Consider the following 18038-nt stretch of genomic DNA (forward strand, 5'->3'; position numbering starts at 1 on the left):
CATGACTAGCACAAAGAGAAAGATAATATTCCACACACAACATAATCATGTTGCGATTATGTTGTGTGTGGAATTTAACGAACTGATAAATTGATATGAAAGCTCAAAGGGCAAAATATAGCCAATACTTTCCTAAAAATGTTTTTTCAAAACATTAACTGATTCTGACTATAGGTTAGTAATTGTAACAAACAAGACACTTTCATCAAGAACCCACTGAAGCAAAAGACAAAATGATGCTTTTCCCCATAATAGAATTTCTAACTCTAAACATGACAAGTATTAAAAAAATTGTTATATACACAGTAAATTTCAAAATAATTCTAAGAAGAAAAAAATAAACAGTATTCTCAATGAACACATGTAGACAAATGCCTGACTTCCAGGGTGAATTTTTACTATGTTTTCTCTATGAGTGTGGTTTGCAGAATTCCTGTTTAAGCCTACTACTTCTCTATTACACTACATTAACTTAAAACCAGTAACTGTGAAAACTAATAACCACAGTTACAAATTTGGGAAAGAGGAGAATGAGAAGAAATGCCACAAGTGGGAGAAAATATGTGCAAAAGACATCTGATAAAGGACTGTTATTCAAAATACACAAAACTCTTACACCTTAATAAGAAAATAAACCAATTTAAAAATGGGCAAAAGAAGATATACAGATAGCAAATGAGCATATAAAGAGATGCTCAACATCATGTCATTAGGGAGATGCAAATTAAAATGAGATATCCCTACCAACCCATTAGAATGCCCCATATCCAAAACACAGACATCAAATGCTGGAAAGAATATGGAGCCACAGGAACTCTCAAGCACTGCTGGTGAAAGTGTAAAACAGTGGCTGTAGCCACTTTGGAAGACAGTTTGGAGCTTTCTTACACAACTAAACACTCTTAACATAGAATTTAGCAATCAAACTCCTTGGTCCCAAAGGAGTATTTAGCCAAAAGAGCTAAAAAATTAGGTCCAGACAAAAACTTTCACATAGCAAATTTATTCACAATTCCCCAAATTTGGAAGCAATCATGGTATCTTTGAGCAGATAAAGAGATAAGCTGTGGAACATCCGGACAATAGAATATTAACCAGTGCTAAAAAGATATAAGCTAGCAAGCCATAAAAAGACATGTTACTAAGTGAAAGAAGCCAATCTGAAGAGGCTATAGACTGTATGATTCCACTTATGTGACAGTCACATTCTGGAAAAGCAAAACTATAGAGATCGTAAAAAGATCAGTGGTTCCCAGGCATTAGGGGAGAGGGAAGGATGAAGGGACAAAGAACAGAGGATTTTCAAGACAGTGAACGTATTCTGTATGATGTTACAATGGTAGATAAATGTCATTATATATTTGTCAAAACTCAAAGAATATACAATAACAAGAGTGAACCCCAATATAAACTATAGACTTTGGGTGATAATATGTTAAGGTATGTTTACAGACTGTAATAAATGTACCACTGTGGTGCAGAATGCTGATATGGTGGATGCTGATAGCAAGGGAGGTTATCACATGTGTGGGGTGGGGTGGGGACAGGATACCTGGGAACTCTCTATACATTCTGCTCAATTCTGAGGTGAACTTAAAACTGCTATAAAAAATAAAGTCTCTTAAAATATTTTTTTAAAAAATTGAGAAAAGGATGCTGAGGATACTTTAAGCTATTAGAATCAGTCAAGAGACTCAGGGGCCACATATATAATTATCCATTACCTAGCAAGTCATACAGTGAGGGCATGCCCTATACAGCTTACAATACAGAATCCAGCATGATATTCTAAATACCAAAAACAGCAGATGTTATGAAGAATATCTGAAAGAGTCAAGTTCATTCCTAAAATTATAGACTGTTGTTATCAGTGCCAGAAATAATTAGGAGGTCTATTTTGGAATTCAAACACTTCAGGATTTGCTTTTCGAAGTTCATTTACTAAGCTCTAGTCTCACATCTTCCCTAATCTACTTTTTACTAATTAAGAATTTTGCTGCCATGCCAACAATACATTTGCTTAAAGAAAACAATCTTACAACTTTGAAATGTTAGTGTCATTTTATGCCACAAAACTTTATTTACAAAGTTTTTTAGAATATACTTGCTATCCACCCACTATTTCAAGAGTGAAATGATGTCAAATAGATTACACAAGAGCATAAAACAGAGAAAACAAGTCTACAATATATACAGTGCCATAAGTGGTTGCTATTTTTACAGTTTTCTTTTAAAGATAATCTACTGAATTTTTTTTGCTGATAACACTTAAAGAGTGATGTTGTCTTCAAATGTAGATTTCCACAGGGAGTCAAGAGTATTACAGTCCAATATATTTTATAGGTGGTATGTAACAATTTACGAGTAACTGCAAATCATTTTTTTTCCCTTTTTTTTCCAAAAGTCTTGGATGATGAAGAATTATGACTTTCACCACCACTATAGTGTTCATATAAAGTCTGAAATTAAAAACACAAATCTGTTTGGTAATTTTTTAGTTCAATATACTGTCACATTAGATGTATTTTGATGTATTCTAAATATAATACATTTATTTCTCTCTTGCTCTTACAGTTGGGAAATTATTTTATAAGCTAATAGAGATAATAAAGAATTTTAAACACCAAGCTTGGTCTTAAGCATTACTTATCATGAGATGTAAATCAATCTTTCTATGAGAGAAATATAACAGAGCTACTAATAAATATACATATGAGCCTTCAAGGCCTTATCTCTTTACTTTTTCTTAAATAAAGTCAGTCTTAGGTAAATTCCTATACAAAATGTATTTATTAGGAAACTTTATACAGATGATATTTTAACTAATAAATAGAAGACATTACAAATTATTATATAAATACAATAATTAGATATATATTAAAATCCATGTATTTAAAAATTATTTAAGACTCAGCTAACATTTAACTTATGAAGATGGGAGACATCTTTGCCCTCAAGGAACATACAACTTCAGTGATAAAAGTAACTAATCCACTTCAATTATAGCTATAAGAGGCTTTGAACAATATATTAGTATAAATTTAAAACATGGAGATACAAAATACAGAGCAATTACAAAACATATTCAGTCCACTTTTAATTACTAAATCCATTGATTTAGCCATTAGCATTTGAGAAAATTTAAGAAAACAATTACCTCATATCATATAAATGCAAATATAGTGAATGTATAGTAAATTCCTTCAGAAATGTACTCAAGTTCTTGGCAACTTAGATGGACTTTATACGTATCCAAAGAGCTACCAGTATTGATAGTTTAAGTTCCCATAATTTTATGATAATTGTGTAACTGAAATATATAATTAGTAACTGCTTGTTGGCTAAACCAGTTGGTCAATAAGCATTTGTGGGGTTCTAGCAATAACTAGGTGCTTGAAAAATCATGGTATAGATATAAATGGACATTGGGAGGCTAAACAGCTTGAGACTTGTGCTTTGAGAATTGTGCTGACTGCTGTATACAGCTTCAAAAAAGCCATTAGATGTAATGTCTCTAAGGAAAAAGCTGGCTAAAAGGAATAAATTCAAAAGCTGTGTTAATAATGGTGCTGAGTTAAAAGACACATTATATTCCTATATTAAATGTATTCCAGTTGATACCTGACAGCAATCTTCTGAATGTACCTTATGTGATGATCTACTTTGAACTGTACTGTATGCAGAAGAATATAAATCAAGTAAATCTGTATTTGTCAAAAGGTACATGTTAAGTATCTAAATGTAGAAACATGTTTCATAACTGATCTGATGACTGGACCAACTTTTCTTCAGACTACCTGTTTCCTTAAGTGTCGAATTCACTACATAAAACAGTTAAAATTAATGTACAGAATAGACATACTTACTTTAGCAGCTTTCAAAATGGAGTTAGGAGAATTCAGACCAACAAGTTGGCCCAGAACATATTTCATTTCTTCAGTGGTTCCCTTGGCCATTTGGTTACCTATAAAATAAATCAATAATACACTAGTACCAATAAGAAAAATATAAGTCCATTATAAATACACATTTTGTTTAACAGCACAAGTGATATTCTTGTAATTTATCACTGATTTTAACCCCTTATCTGGAATAAGTAAAAATAAATACCATAAGTAAAGAAAAAAAAGTTTATTTACTTTACTATTTATAATAATGGAACTTCCTTAAGGAAAAAGGCAAGCTGACAAAGGGTAGCCAGTTTAGATTCTGTCTTTGTTATATTAACAGGTAAAAGACTGTTTATATTACCGATCTAGTAACAGACAAATTTTTAAAGAAGTAGTACCTGGATGAGTTTGAATTTGAACGTATGGATGGGCCAGGAGCTCAGGAATGGATATCCTCTGTTTTGGGTCCCTTTTTAAACAACACTATTAAAACAAAGATATTTTAAAGAGAAACAAAGCAGGTTTTCATATATGATATTGATAAAGTATTTTTCCAGATTACATTACATTGTAAAAGTTGCTTTTTAGATATCCCACTCAAGTAATGATAAGATTATTTCTCCCAAGGCACTTTTGCAAAATCCCCAAGTATTTACAAGCTTTAAAACATCTTCAAAGTAAAAAACTAATTCAGTTAGCAATTCTTTTGAATAGAACAGTTATATCTAAGCCAGTTACACAATTCCAATTATTTCAGCATTTAAGTAAATAATTAGTTACATGATATTAATATTACCTTTAACACATCCTGAAGATCTTTCTCTGGAATATCAGGAAATTCAATTTCATGATTAGGATCAATTATGGCATGCAACTTAGAAATCTGATTAATTATATGCTGAAATGGTGTTTTCCCATAAGTCATATAGTACAAAATACATCCTAAGGACCAAACATCACTTTTGGGGCTTATCTAAGAAACAAACAAACAAACACAAAAAAGTTGCTGTTATTTTCATGTAAAATGTAAAAACATATATATTAAATATATATATTTAAAATCATAATTAAATCTCAATGAATGTGTACTACATTATGGTAACATGACAAAACATCTTTTTCTAGTTTCCATTTCAGTTGGTTATTCCATCAGAAGATACGAGCTTTACTTTAAATCTTTCTATAACCTCGTAACTAAAATATTTCAATTAAGACAAAATATTAAATTCTTTCCAACTTGTGAAAATATAAACTAAAAAATGTAACTATAAGTTTCAAGTTTACTTGTTTTCCCCAGAATCACTGGATTATAAATTTTTATATAAGTTCAAAGTATGTATACAGTTTTAAAGGTTGTTTAAATTATGCAACTCTTCAGACAAGACCATTGGAAATAATAAATAAATAATACAACTTTAAATCCAAACACATATATTATAGAACCATGCTGAGCTTGTGTGTCCAAAATCCCCAAGTATTTACAAGCTTTAAAACATCTTCAAAGTAAAAAACTAATTCAGTTAGCAATTCTTTTGAATAGATCAGTTATATCTAAGCCAGTTACACAATTCCAATCATTTCAGCTATTTCACGTAAATAATTAGTTATATGAAATTAATATTACCTTTAACATATCTTGAAGATGTCTTACTAACGGGTAATGCTATGTGTCTGTTTCCTCACCTCTGGTATAGACATTATAAAAGTACATTGTCACGGGCATTAAATGATAAACCATAAATATGGTTAATCATAGAGAAAAGTTTCTGGTTATCGTAAGTACTGAAGTTGTAAAGCAAATGAAAATAGAATTGATAAATGAAGTCAGGAACTGCTTGTTTAAGATGAACAAAACCACAGAAAGTCTAATAAAAACACAAGAAATTTAAGTTTTAGAAGAAGAGTGGAGGCTAAACAAATATAAAAAGAATTTTATGCAAACATTTTGCAAAAGTTTATGCCAGTTACTTGAAAAACACTTAAAAGCCAGATTTTCTAAGGAGGAAAATATAATTTAGTAAAACAAAACAAAACAAAACAAAAAAACACATTTATCAAGAAATGATTCTGAGCTGGATAAATGTACTAAGTACTTTATATATTCTTTCCCAATTAATCCTCAATTTATTTTATAATAGGCACTGTCTATAGGCACAATTTAGAGAGGCAGATCTATGGCTTGAATGAATGCAGATCCCTGGGACAATGTGTGCTTGCACCCACTTGGTTACACTGATGTAGAGAAAGAAGGGTTAGCCTGGGAGCCCAAGGCATCACAGTAGGCAAAAGGAGCCCCTGACAAAGGGCACCCAAGAGGCTAACACAAACTCATCGAGGTAGTGAGATAAAGTCAGTGGAAAAGTAGCCAGTGGCAGGCCAGAAAACAATTACATTCTCCAGCTGTTCTTGGAAATGTAGAATTCGCAAACGAATAAGTGATGAAAAATAATAAGAATTGGAAACAAAAAAAAACCAGCAATGTCTCTGTAATGGCCTAAAAAGTTTTAGAACTTAAAGAAATTGTTATCTGGTAAGTTTATTCAGAAAACAGTGCATTCCCTACTGTTGCCAGATAATTGCGATGTAAACAATCTTTTCAGTACCTTTGACTTAGACTTCCCATTCTCTCTGGAGGAAGACATATCTTTGATTGCTTCTGGTGGCATATAATTAACTGTGCCAACCTACATGCCAAGTCAGAGAAAACACAAATCAATGAAAATATTTCATTCTGCTTTAGATTCTTAAAAATACAAATGCCAGATCCTTGGAAACTTGGGTAATTATAGATTTCAACGATATCCTTGCAAACCTCAAATAACTGCTGACAATGTTAAGATATACATATCAAATTTCTTCCCAACTGCAGCAAAATGAGTTGGGTTCATAATCAGCAAAGTGACTCCTTTCAGAATGCTGTGCTTTTTCTGTGATTATAGTGGGCAACTACTAAAGTCTGCCCTAAAAACTGTCCAGGCTAAAATCCTATTAATGGCCATAAACATTGAGGCCATTGAGGGACGTACCATTCGTTTCTGTGTTGTAACATATTCAACTTTAAAAATACATATTTTTTAAATAAGCCAACCAATATATAAACAAAAAGACCATCTAGCTTTGTCCCACAGTAGTCCTCTAAGTTTCTACAGCACGATATGCCAACCTTACAACAGCCTCATTTTCTTCTAAAATAAATGGTTTGCTTTAAACACAGAATATATCTACTTTAGGGCCTTGACATGGAAGATACTGTCAAGCTGATTTACAACTCATTGTTCTGCCATACTTTTGATATAAAGAGACATGACTCTCAAATAGGGCATGTTGTCCATCTATTCCTCCTAACAGAGTCTATTTTATTCCTGGGATTAAGGTGAACTCACATCAAAAATCTGTAAACACAGAACATATCATCTTGGCTCCAAGCATGAATATCTTTTAGATATACTTTGGTGCCATTGCTTTAGTTTTTATAGAACAACTTCATTAAGTTTGCTGTTGCAATATCTATTATAAAAATGTTGCTTATAATACTTATAGCATTTACAATATGAAGGCCCATTTAAGAATTTTTTTTTTCCAATTTCAGTGATAGGAAAAGGTCTGCTTCTCTAGAAGAGTAAAAATAATCTTACCTCACAGACAGTGAAAAACATACAACTGCAACTCTCTCTTTGCTACAAGGAAACTCTGAGCCAAATTTTCAGGTCAATTTTTGATCATGACCAAGTGATTTCCAAGGAAGATATTACTGTTTCTCTACTTCAGCTATAGTAAAACCATTCAAAATTGCTGGGGATATTACCATTTGATCTTAACTTTCTAAATTATAATGATCATGGTTTATATTTTTAAACCCATTCTTATTAAAATACTTCAAATCCTTTAGAGATGATTAAAAATATAATACTCATTTGCAATATAATACCTCACAGGTGAAAAAAGAACTCTACTGTGAGATAACCAAATTAAAAGTCTTACCTGAGAATCTTTAATAATACTTGTTGTATCTGGTTGCATTTGGTTTGCGATCCCAAAATCAATTAGCTTTAGCATTCCATCAACTATCAGAAAGTTAGCTGGTTTAAGATCACTGTGAACAATGCCTTTAAAATAAAAATCCACTATAATATTAAACAATGCAAAACATCCTAAGGACCAAAAAATTCAGTCTACAGGTCAAGCTGTATTTATTCCTTCAATTAGTGAATCCAATTCGATATTAATTTTTTTATATATTCTGCAAACATTTACATAGCACTTGATATGTGCCAGGCACTGTTCTAAGTTCGTTGTTTATACAGTACTGAATCATTTAATCTTCACAACAATGCTGAAGTATTATCATCATCCCCATTGTAAGGCAAGGAAGCTAAGGCAATGAGAGTTTAAGTAACTTGTACAAGGTCACACGGCCTAAGTGACAGTGCCATGAGTTGAAGCCAGACAGTCTGGCTTCAGAATCTATCCTCTTAACCACTGTGATTCACTGCCCACTAGAGAGCATCATCAATTATACTGCCAGACAGTAAGACCCTAATGCTCCTGACATCTCTACCCCTGTAGCCCTGATCTTGATCACTGGTGAATTATGTTTTAACTTATAGAAAGATGGATATAAGGAGGAGATAAATTACAATTAACTAAGATAACAGTATTAAGAACAAAAAAATATATAGGATAAGGTAAAGGCAGAGAAAAACCCTAAAAAGAACCAAGGACAAGTAAAAACCAACCCAGAAGGTAGGTCTAACAGTAAAAAACAAACAAAAAAAAACTCTCACATAGGACATACAACACAAAATGATTAGGAGAATGAGTAAAGTAAATATCTCATATTTTTTAGGATGCCTGAACCCCAAAGTCTTGGATCTGCTATAATCCAAGTATTTGGAGATAAGGATGACAGACTATGTTAATACTGAGAAAAATACATTTTGTATTACAGATGTGGGAATTTGAGTTCATGTCCTATATCCTTTGGGTTAACAGTGTTTTAAGAAATGGTTTTGTTCCTTTATCTTTAAATAAACTTCTAATTATTTAGTTCATCTAGTTAAAGATACCAACAACCAATGTCTTAAAATTATAGGTATATTTCTCTAAGATGATACTATTAACAAATATTTTAACCTTACAAATATAAAAAAACCACTAAATACCATGTTGATGGATTGTGTGAACTGCCTCTAACATATTTTTCCAGTAACTCTTGCGTTCCCATGGATCAATGGATTTTTTCTTTTTAAGCCAACTATTAAGATCAATATTTCCACACTCCATTACCATGTAGATGTACTGGTCCGTGATTTCACTGCAATTAAACAAATAAAAACAACAAAACAATAAATGGCTAGGTTATATCAAAGTTTACTAAAGATTTACCTGAAGAACTATGGCAAAAAGTTTTCTTTTTAAATTTAAAAAGGATTCTTACTAATCATAAAGTCGGATGATCTTATCACTGTGTTGTTGTAGTTTATTCAAATAAGCTATTTCGTTCCGGTAACTATCAAGAGTTTGGTTATCTGCTTCTTCTAAGTTCACATATTTTATAGCATATATCTGTTTCTTTTCATTCAGCACCTGGAATACCTACACAGTAGAACAAAGAGAATTTTAGAATGTACTATTTATACACTATCACACAATGATTCTAAATGTATTAGAATTTTAGGTTGAGAAAATTCTAAAGGAAATACTGACATGAACAACGAAAAGTTTCAGGCCTATTTTGAGTGTAGAAAGAAGAAAAATAATTCGAATAGCAGAGTAACAATCCATTCCCAACGACCTATGATGATGGGCATTCAATAATTTAAAGGTATAAATCTAAAGTTTCTATATCAACATGTAAGAAAAGTTTAAATTTCATATATATAACAATCTGTTGGATGCCCTAACCAGGGAAACAGTATAAAGAAAAAGACATTCCAAAATGTTAAGGACAAGCCTGGTACAGTCGTGTGTTCCTTTAATCCCAACTACTCAGAAAGCTGAGGTGGGACAATTGCTTGAGCCCAGGAGTTTGAGTCCAGCCTCAACAAGATAGTGAGACACTGTCTCAAGGAAAAAAAAAAAAAAAAAGTTAAGGATGACTAAAGGCTATGATATAGAGTCAATTCAATTCACAGATGTTGTTTTCTCCATAGTGCCGGGACTTAGCAATTTCATTCATGTGATAGAAAATATTAAAAAATATATACTAATCATAAGCTATCAGTATATCCAGCTGTGAATAGTAGAGTAGGTCTGAATTTCAAAGTAAAGCTGGCAGGAACAAGATGTTCTTATATGTTGTCAGGATCTCTGAGATCAAAGTACAATTGCTCTGGCTATAAAGGATGGTCAATTCCTAAGTAACATTTATAGGACACATAACATTTTTAAAAACAGAAAACAATGCAAATGTAGCTAACTTTCCACAAACATGCAACAAGGATGGTGCTTTTAAAACTCAATTCAAATACAAAATGCCTGTGTATATAAGAAAAATTATACTCATTTACCCCTTTTGACATATTTAAGTAAAAATTCATTTAACCTTGATTGCCCAGCAGATACTGGGAAGGAGTAAGAAAACAGTCCAAGTGTTTATGAGGTTGATGTGCTAAAACTGCACTAACAAGGAGAATTTATCAGGCCCCTCAGGTATAGCTTGCGTTTAAGTTTTAAGTATGAGACTCGAATGAAGTATTACTGGTTTCAGTTGGATACACAGCAAATTAGAGGGGGATGGGGCACAAGAGGGATAAGAAAATAACAATAAAACAGATAGGGATTTAAAAATAGCAGCATAAAGCCATTTTGTAAAAGGTAAATAGCCTCATTAACCCATGACCCTGAATCTGACGGCTAATATCTTATTTGTATGTTCTGGTAGTATATTTGTACAATGAAATAGCTTTGTATCATAAAAATAAAATTTAAAGATTAGAAAATATAGGACATAAAACTTAGGAAAGACTAGAAAGAAATAACTGTATTTGAGCTCCAGCTCCATCTTTATCAGCAACCTAACTGGGCAAGTTCCTTAGTCTCTCAAAAATCAAATGCTGTTAGTAGTACCTATGGCACAGGATTGGAAGGATGACTCAGATGACTGATGTCTGCGGTGTGTTCTGCAGTGTGTCTGGAGTGAAGCAAATGTTAGCTACCATCACTGAAGACATTCAGGACAGAATAAAGTGGACATTTTAAAACATGCTAAAGTTTTCGGATATATCAGAAAAAAAAAGTACAGGATACTAAAGCTATTTATATAATAAGATCTTAAAATTAAGTAAACAAATGAAAACTTTTAAATTAACTTTTTGCATGAATGAGTTTATTATTGCCCCCACTGTCCCTGTTCTGGCAAAACTCTTGCAATCTGGTTTAGGTAAGCCTTATTTCAATTTCATAGAGATAGTGTCAGAATTATGATTTGTTAGTTTTATGGGAAGTTACCAGTGTCTTGACCATTCTCATTACCCCACGACTGTTCTAGATACTCTCAATAGCCTCCTTAAAAGTTGGTCACTGCCTAAACTCTGAAACAGGCAAAGCATAAATGGTATTAGTTTCATAAAGCATGTTACTTTCTTTGAGGCGTTTGATTTTTTTCAACTCAATCATAATTAACTTAAACAATTTAGTTGAATTCAGAAAATATGGGCCAGCCATTGCTTTATCACTTGGCCCTTTACTTAAGCTTACACCTTCATTATACTCCAAGGAAAAAAATGTTAAAATGCCATTAAGACTACTCTACATTCTCTGAAAACATACCACTAAATAAATACCTCTATTAAGTGTCAGTACCTTGATACTACTGAAATATAGCCAAATAACAAATAAATAATAAATATTAACCAAGTAATTTTTATGAAAGCAACTAAATTAGGTAATTCAAATAGACTGATAAAAGGAAATATATAATGAAATCAATATTTATTGAAGAGTTGATACACATGGGAATGCACATACCTTATTTATTTATTTATTTTTTTGAGACGGAATCTCGCTCTGTCGCCCAGGCTGGAGTACAGTGGCACGATCTCGGCTCACTGCAAGCTCTGCCTCCCAGGTTCATGCCATTCTCCTGCCTCAGTCTCCCAAGTGGCTGGGACTACAGGCACTCGCCACTACACCCAGCTAATTTTTTTGTATTTTTAGTAGAGACGGGGTTTCACCCTATTAGCCAGGATGGTCTCGATCTCCTGACCTGTTGATCCGCCCGCCTCAGCCTCCCAAAGTGCTGGGATTACAAGTGTGAGCCACCACACCCAGCCGTCCTTATTTTTAATAAGTTAATAAGACAGCCTTATGCAAGTCTAATTATTGTGAGATTAGGAAATTACAGTAAAACTTAAAATGAGTCCAACAGTTTTTGTTTAATGTGTCATCCTTAACAACTTATAATACCAAAAGAGCTGAGGACAGTTTACTCATTCAACTAATAAATTCAATCCCTATCTGTTCTAAGTACTGTTCTGGATACTGGGGCTAGTATCACTGAGCAAATCAGAAAAACATCACTATCTTCATGGAGCTCACATTCAAGTGCAGGCGGACACAAACAACAAATCAAGTAAGTAAATTACAGAATGTGTTAGAAGGTAAGATACACAGAAAAACAAACCAGGCGGGGAATGGAGAACACTGGTGATTGAAAGGTGGGAGCTGCAGTTTTAGAGTGTGGGCAAGGAAGGCCTAACTCAGAAGACACATGATGATATCTAGAGGAAAACAGGATGTTATGTTAAAATAGGCCAGGAGGAACTGAAATAAGCTAACATAGAAAGACAAATACCTCATGTTCTCACTTATATGTGAAATCTAAAACAATTAAACTCATAGAGAAGAGCTCATACCACCTTTGACAATAGTGGTTACCAAAGGCTGGAGGTTGAGCGAAATGGGGAGATGTTGGTGAAGGGATACAAAGGCTCAAATAGGAAATACAAGTTTGATTTTTTTTCAGATGATTAGCATAGCATGCTGAAAATAATAATTGGATACTATACATTTCAATATTGCAGAGTCAACTGCTAATGTTCTCATCACACAAAAAAACTGAAGTAATAGATGTTAATTTGCTTAATCATTTCACATTGTATTAAAAAAGCTAATACCACCCTGTACCCCATAAAAATATACAACTATAATTTGTCAATATACAATTTTAAAAAATAGACCAGGAGGGCAAGGACTGAGTCAATGAAATCCTTTAGAAGGCTATTAAAGTAATTTAGGTGAAAATACAAAAGTTGCCTTGACCAAAACAATAATGCTGGAGATGATGAGAAACAGATTCTGGAGATATTCTGAAGTAGAACCAACAAGATTTGCTGACTGGCTAGATGTGTGTATGAGAGTAAGATGCACTAATTTTTTGGTAAATCAATTGGAAGAATGAAGCTGCCATGTACTGAAATGAGAAAAGCTATGGAGCAAGAGTTGTGTTTGGACATATTGTTTTAAATGCCTGGTAGACACTAAGAAGCGACGTTGAATAGTCAAGTTGAATATACAAGTCTGCAATTCAAAGGAGACGTATGAGCTGGAAATACAAGTTGGAGAATTGTCGGCATATACATGGTATTTGAAACCACAAGACTGAAAGAGAACACCAACAGAATGAGTTTAAGAAAAAGATGAAAGAGGGTTGAGGACTAAGCCCTGGAGCACTGCTTCACTGAGATCAGGAACATGAGGAAGACAATAGGTATGGCCAGTTTGAGAAGAGAAAAACACAAACCAAGTGTGGAAAAAACCTTGATTGAGAAAAAAAAAATCAGTTGTCCCAAATGCTAAGTAATCCAAAATCTAAGCTAAGAATCAGATTTGGCAAAAAAAATGGAGGTCATTAGTGGTCTTGATTACAGTTATTTTGGTGAGTGATGAAGGCAAAAATCTAACGGAAGTAGATTTAATTGAATGACAATTAAAGATGGTAAATTTAGATAATGCTTAAGATGCCTTCAATCTAGAGATGTAAAATGATATAAATTTAGAACTCAGGTAAGTTTAGAAAATAATCTAATTCCAGAAATTCACTTGTTACTGACTTCTGTTTCTGAAATGAATAACTCAAAACAAAACAAAATCCATTAGCAAAAATCCTTGCTGAATGATTCTAAACATATTAGCAATTTACATCACATTCTGACTCAGAAATTTCTGATTCTTTTGTGATAATACATAGTGGTCATTCACTACCCCATGTCAATGATTTTGTTATTAAAGAAGAAGTTTAGAAGCATAGGACATTGAAAGGAAAGGCAGGAGACTGAGAATAAGAAATCTAAAGAAGATATGTCACATGTGAGGCAGTGGGAAGAGAAGGGCACGTGTTAAGATGGCTTTTTGGCTCAAGGGCAACATGGCCCCTAGAAGTTAAGGAAAAGCAGCCCTCACAGGTAAAAACACAAAAAAATAGAAAGTTTAAAATATTTTTATTTATTTCTTAAATATTTTAAGATACTTACCTTGCTTGAACCTCCACTTCCTATCTGCTTTAATATGGAATAAATTCTTCCTTTAACCGAAATGCATTCATTTGCTGAAGATGATGCTAAAACCTAAGTAAGTAAAATACATAAATAAAAGTTCAATCAATATGCCTAAGAAACCAGCTTACATTTGGTACAGTCAACTGCTCCCCATTTTGAAATTATCTTAAATCTTAATTAGAAATGTTACAATATTTTTAAAAGGACTTGCTCTACTTAATCAAATAAAAAAAAACCTCAAAAAATAATGCAGACAAACTTCTAAGATCTCCCCCTTTAACTGGTTTTGACTTAAAAACAAATTTCGAGGAGGAAAAAACCACTTAATATGCAATCTGCAAACTTATAAGCTTAAAAAAAAAAAACTAAAATATAAAATTGTATTTTTCATTTTTCTTTTTCCTTATACCTCTTTATTTACATATGTACACATACACACACATAATTATATCTGTATTTTTTTTTTTTTTTTTTGAGACAGGGTCTCATTCTGTTTCCCAGACTGGACTGCAGTGGCATGATCTCAGCTCACCGCACCCTCTGCCTCCCAGGCTCAAGCGATTCTCCTGCCTCAGGCTCCCGAGTAGCTGGGATTACAGGCATGCCACTACCATCTGGCTATATATGTATTCTTCTTTCTCATTTAGTGTTATATTATAAAGGAAGCAATGTGCTAAGGTGCTAAGAGCTCCAGAGTCAATGAGACAAATGCAAATTTCAGCAATGTCCCTGACATGGTTTGGATCTGTCAAATTTCATGTCAAATTATAATTCCCAATGTTGGAGGTGGGGCCTGGTGAGAGGTGACTGAATCATGGGGGTAGATTTCCCCCTCAGTGCTTCTCTGAGAGTTCTCAAGAGATCTGGTGATTTAAAAGTATGTGGCACCTCCCCACAACTCTCTCTCTTCCTCCTGTTCCAGCCATGTGACAATTGCTCCCTTTCACCTTCTGCCACGATTGAAAGTTTCCTGAGGCCTCCCCAGAATCCAAGCAGATTGCCAGCAGCATGCCTACTGTACAGCCTGTGGAACCATTAGCCAGCTCAACCTCTTTTCTTTATAAATTACTCTCAGATATTTCTTTATAGCAGTGTGAGAACTCATTAATACAGCCCCGCACTTTGTGCTGAGTGATGTTCAAAAGTTACTTAATTTTTCAGAACCTCAGCAATCTTCCCCAGCAAACTTTCAGGTGATGTACTATACAACCTGCCCCATCATCCCTTCCCTTATACTGGAGGATCTCTCTGTGTACCTATAAATGCTTTGAACAGATGGAGTGCTGAGAGGACTTATTCTGAGCTGATAAAGAAGTTGAAACAAAAAGAGCTCCTGATTAGCTGATTAACCAAGTTGAAACAAGGTCTGAATAAACCTCAATTTAACTAAGGCCTGCTTTAGGTTCCAAATGGTAGAATTTCTCATGTAATCTCCTATCTAAATAAAAAGTTAGTATTCTAATTTTTTCACCTATAGGATCGAGATACATTGTTGAGTCCATACATATTTCCTGTAACAAAGTATTGGGCTTCTAAACATTTATATGTTGTAATTTCATCGTTTCCCCACTCCTTCCTTTTGTGCCTCCTCTCTCTTTCCTTTCATATTTAAAACTGTGAACATTGCTGAGGGAAGAAAGCAGTTCAATGTCCTTTCCCCATGGCTGCTGACAGCTTTTAGAATAAAATAACTCTTATTTGTGATTCAACACTAATGTGAACTCCAGTTTCCTACACAGGACATTCCACATCCCCCTTAGTCTGCCCTACTCACTGTGGTTAGTTTCCAAAATGTAAATCGGATCATTTCACTTCCCTGCTTCAACCTCTTCCAAAGCTTTCCACCCTCTTAGGGTAAAACTTAAGGGCCCAGCAAACCTTGGGACTCACCCCTTCCCCTTCCTGAGCTCTAGCCACACTGTGGCCTCGTTTCAGTCCTCTCCTGACACTGGCCTCTTCTAGAAGGCTCCACCAAGCCCCTTCACTTGTCATCTGTGACTCGTCTTCTGGATTGCAACTCAAACAGGGCCTGACAGTAATAGCTAAATAAATGTGTTTTGAATCAATGCATGAACAAATTTGATCATTTTTCTTTTTCCTTTGTAATTTATTATATTGTTTCAATCCTCAAAACACTATCACCTCTTTCTACTTAGTATCGACTGTCAGTTCATTGTTTTATCCATTATTCTTTCAAATTGCACAAATTATACATAACGCAAAATTTACCACTTTAACCATTTTTAGGTACAACTCAGTGCATTAAGTACATTCAGTATGTGATGATGAAACAGTTCTGGAGATGGATGGTGGTGCAAATATCATCACTGAAACTCTATACCCATTAAACAGTAACTCCCCATTCCTCTTTTTCCCTTCCCTGATAACCATTGTTCTTATTCTGTCGACTAACTTTTTTATTAGTTGATTTTTATAGTTAATTACTCATGGGTTTTTTTATTGTTTTATTTAAATAACAATTGCTGCTAATATTTCTGATTTACTAAGTGTCATGCTCTGTATTAGGAGTTACATATATATTAACTAATTTAATCTTCATAACCATCCTAGGAGATAGTTAGCTTTATTAATTTTATAGATGATGAAATGGGCACAGAAAGTTTAGGTAACCTGCAAAAGATCACACAGATGGTAAGTAGTGAGGCCAAGATTCATGCCCAGTGTCTCCAAGGCCCACGTTTTCTAACAGTATTCAGCTGCCTCTAGGACAGTTATTAGAAACCAACTTTTGCCTCATCAGCAAAAAAATCTTTCCTCTTAATTTACAGTTATTAGTATAATACATTCTAGCAGTACCTCATATTGCTATTCTGATATTTTTGAAAATTTACATTTCCAAATGAATTGTATACTAACAAACAAAATGATGCTGCTCACTAGCAACTGACAAAACACAACAAAAAGTAACCTCGGCCAGGTGCAGTGGCTCATGCCTGTAATCCCAGAACTTTGGGAGGCTGAGGCAGGCGGACAGCTTGAGGCCAGGAGTTCGAGACCAGCCTGAGCAACATGGTGAATCCCTGTCTCTAATAAAAATACAAAAATTAGCCAGGTGTGGTGATGCGTGCCTGTAATCTCAGCTACTCAGGAGGCTAAGGCACGTGAATCGCTTGAACCTGGGAAGCAGAGGTTGTAGTGAGCCGAGATCGCGCCACTGCACTCTAGCCTGGGCAACAGAGCGAGACTCTGTCTCAAAAAAAAGAAATAAATAAAAATAAAAAATAAAAGGTAGCCTTGATTATAAGAGAAATTTTATCCAGCTATTCAAACTGGATTCTTTGGCCTAGTTAATATGAGTAACTTCATCAGCTTCTTCAATAATGAACCTCTCAAAGCCACAAGGCACACTCTTATCAGGACAGCAGGAAAGTTTTGTCTAGTGGAAATAAGAATGGCCAAGTTCTTAAGACCTTTCCTGATAACTAGATGCTATAAAAATAAAAGCTGTAAAACTGATTGTATCTTAACATATACCATCATATATAAAGCTTATCGAACCTGTAAATTTTGAAGTGGAGTAGCAGGTATTTGGTGCTGTTGCTGCTGGAAACAGGCAGGTTGGCCATAAGGTGTTGACAACTGACAAGCAGGTGGAAAGTCATTCTTTACAACTGGAGTTCTAAAACTAGGA

General features: G+C 33.9%; 1 protein-coding gene across 4 annotated transcripts in view; it reads right to left on the minus strand.

Annotated features, from left to right (window-relative positions):
* Nucleotides 1-2046: 2046 nt before the first annotated feature.
* TTK (TTK protein kinase) overlaps nt 2047-18038 on the minus strand; it is a 40411-nt gene continuing 24419 nt past the window's right edge. For all 4 annotated transcript variants that reach the window (XM_033235577.1, XM_033235578.1, XM_033235576.1 and 1 more), the window contains exons 13-22: nt 17906-18032; nt 14363-14455; nt 9328-9485; nt 9053-9204; nt 7872-7996; nt 6494-6574; nt 4687-4863; nt 4289-4373; nt 3867-3964; nt 2047-2459 (exon numbers count right to left, since the gene is read on the minus strand). In XM_033235577.1, the coding sequence (XP_033091468.1) occupies nt 2376-2459; nt 3867-3964; nt 4289-4373; nt 4687-4863; nt 6494-6574; nt 7872-7996; nt 9053-9204; nt 9328-9485; nt 14363-14455; nt 17906-18032 (1180 nt within the window). In that variant the 3' untranslated portion in view covers nt 2047-2375. The remainder of the gene's footprint in view (nt 2460-3866; nt 3965-4288; nt 4374-4686; nt 4864-6493; nt 6575-7871; nt 7997-9052; nt 9205-9327; nt 9486-14362; nt 14456-17905; nt 18033-18038) is intronic.

The sequence above is a fragment of the Trachypithecus francoisi genome, unplaced genomic scaffold (genome assembly GCF_009764315.1).
Source record: "Trachypithecus francoisi isolate TF-2019V2 unplaced genomic scaffold, Tfra_2.0 Lachesis_group15, whole genome shotgun sequence".
Classification (NCBI taxonomy): Eukaryota; Metazoa; Chordata; class Mammalia; order Primates; family Cercopithecidae; genus Trachypithecus; species Trachypithecus francoisi.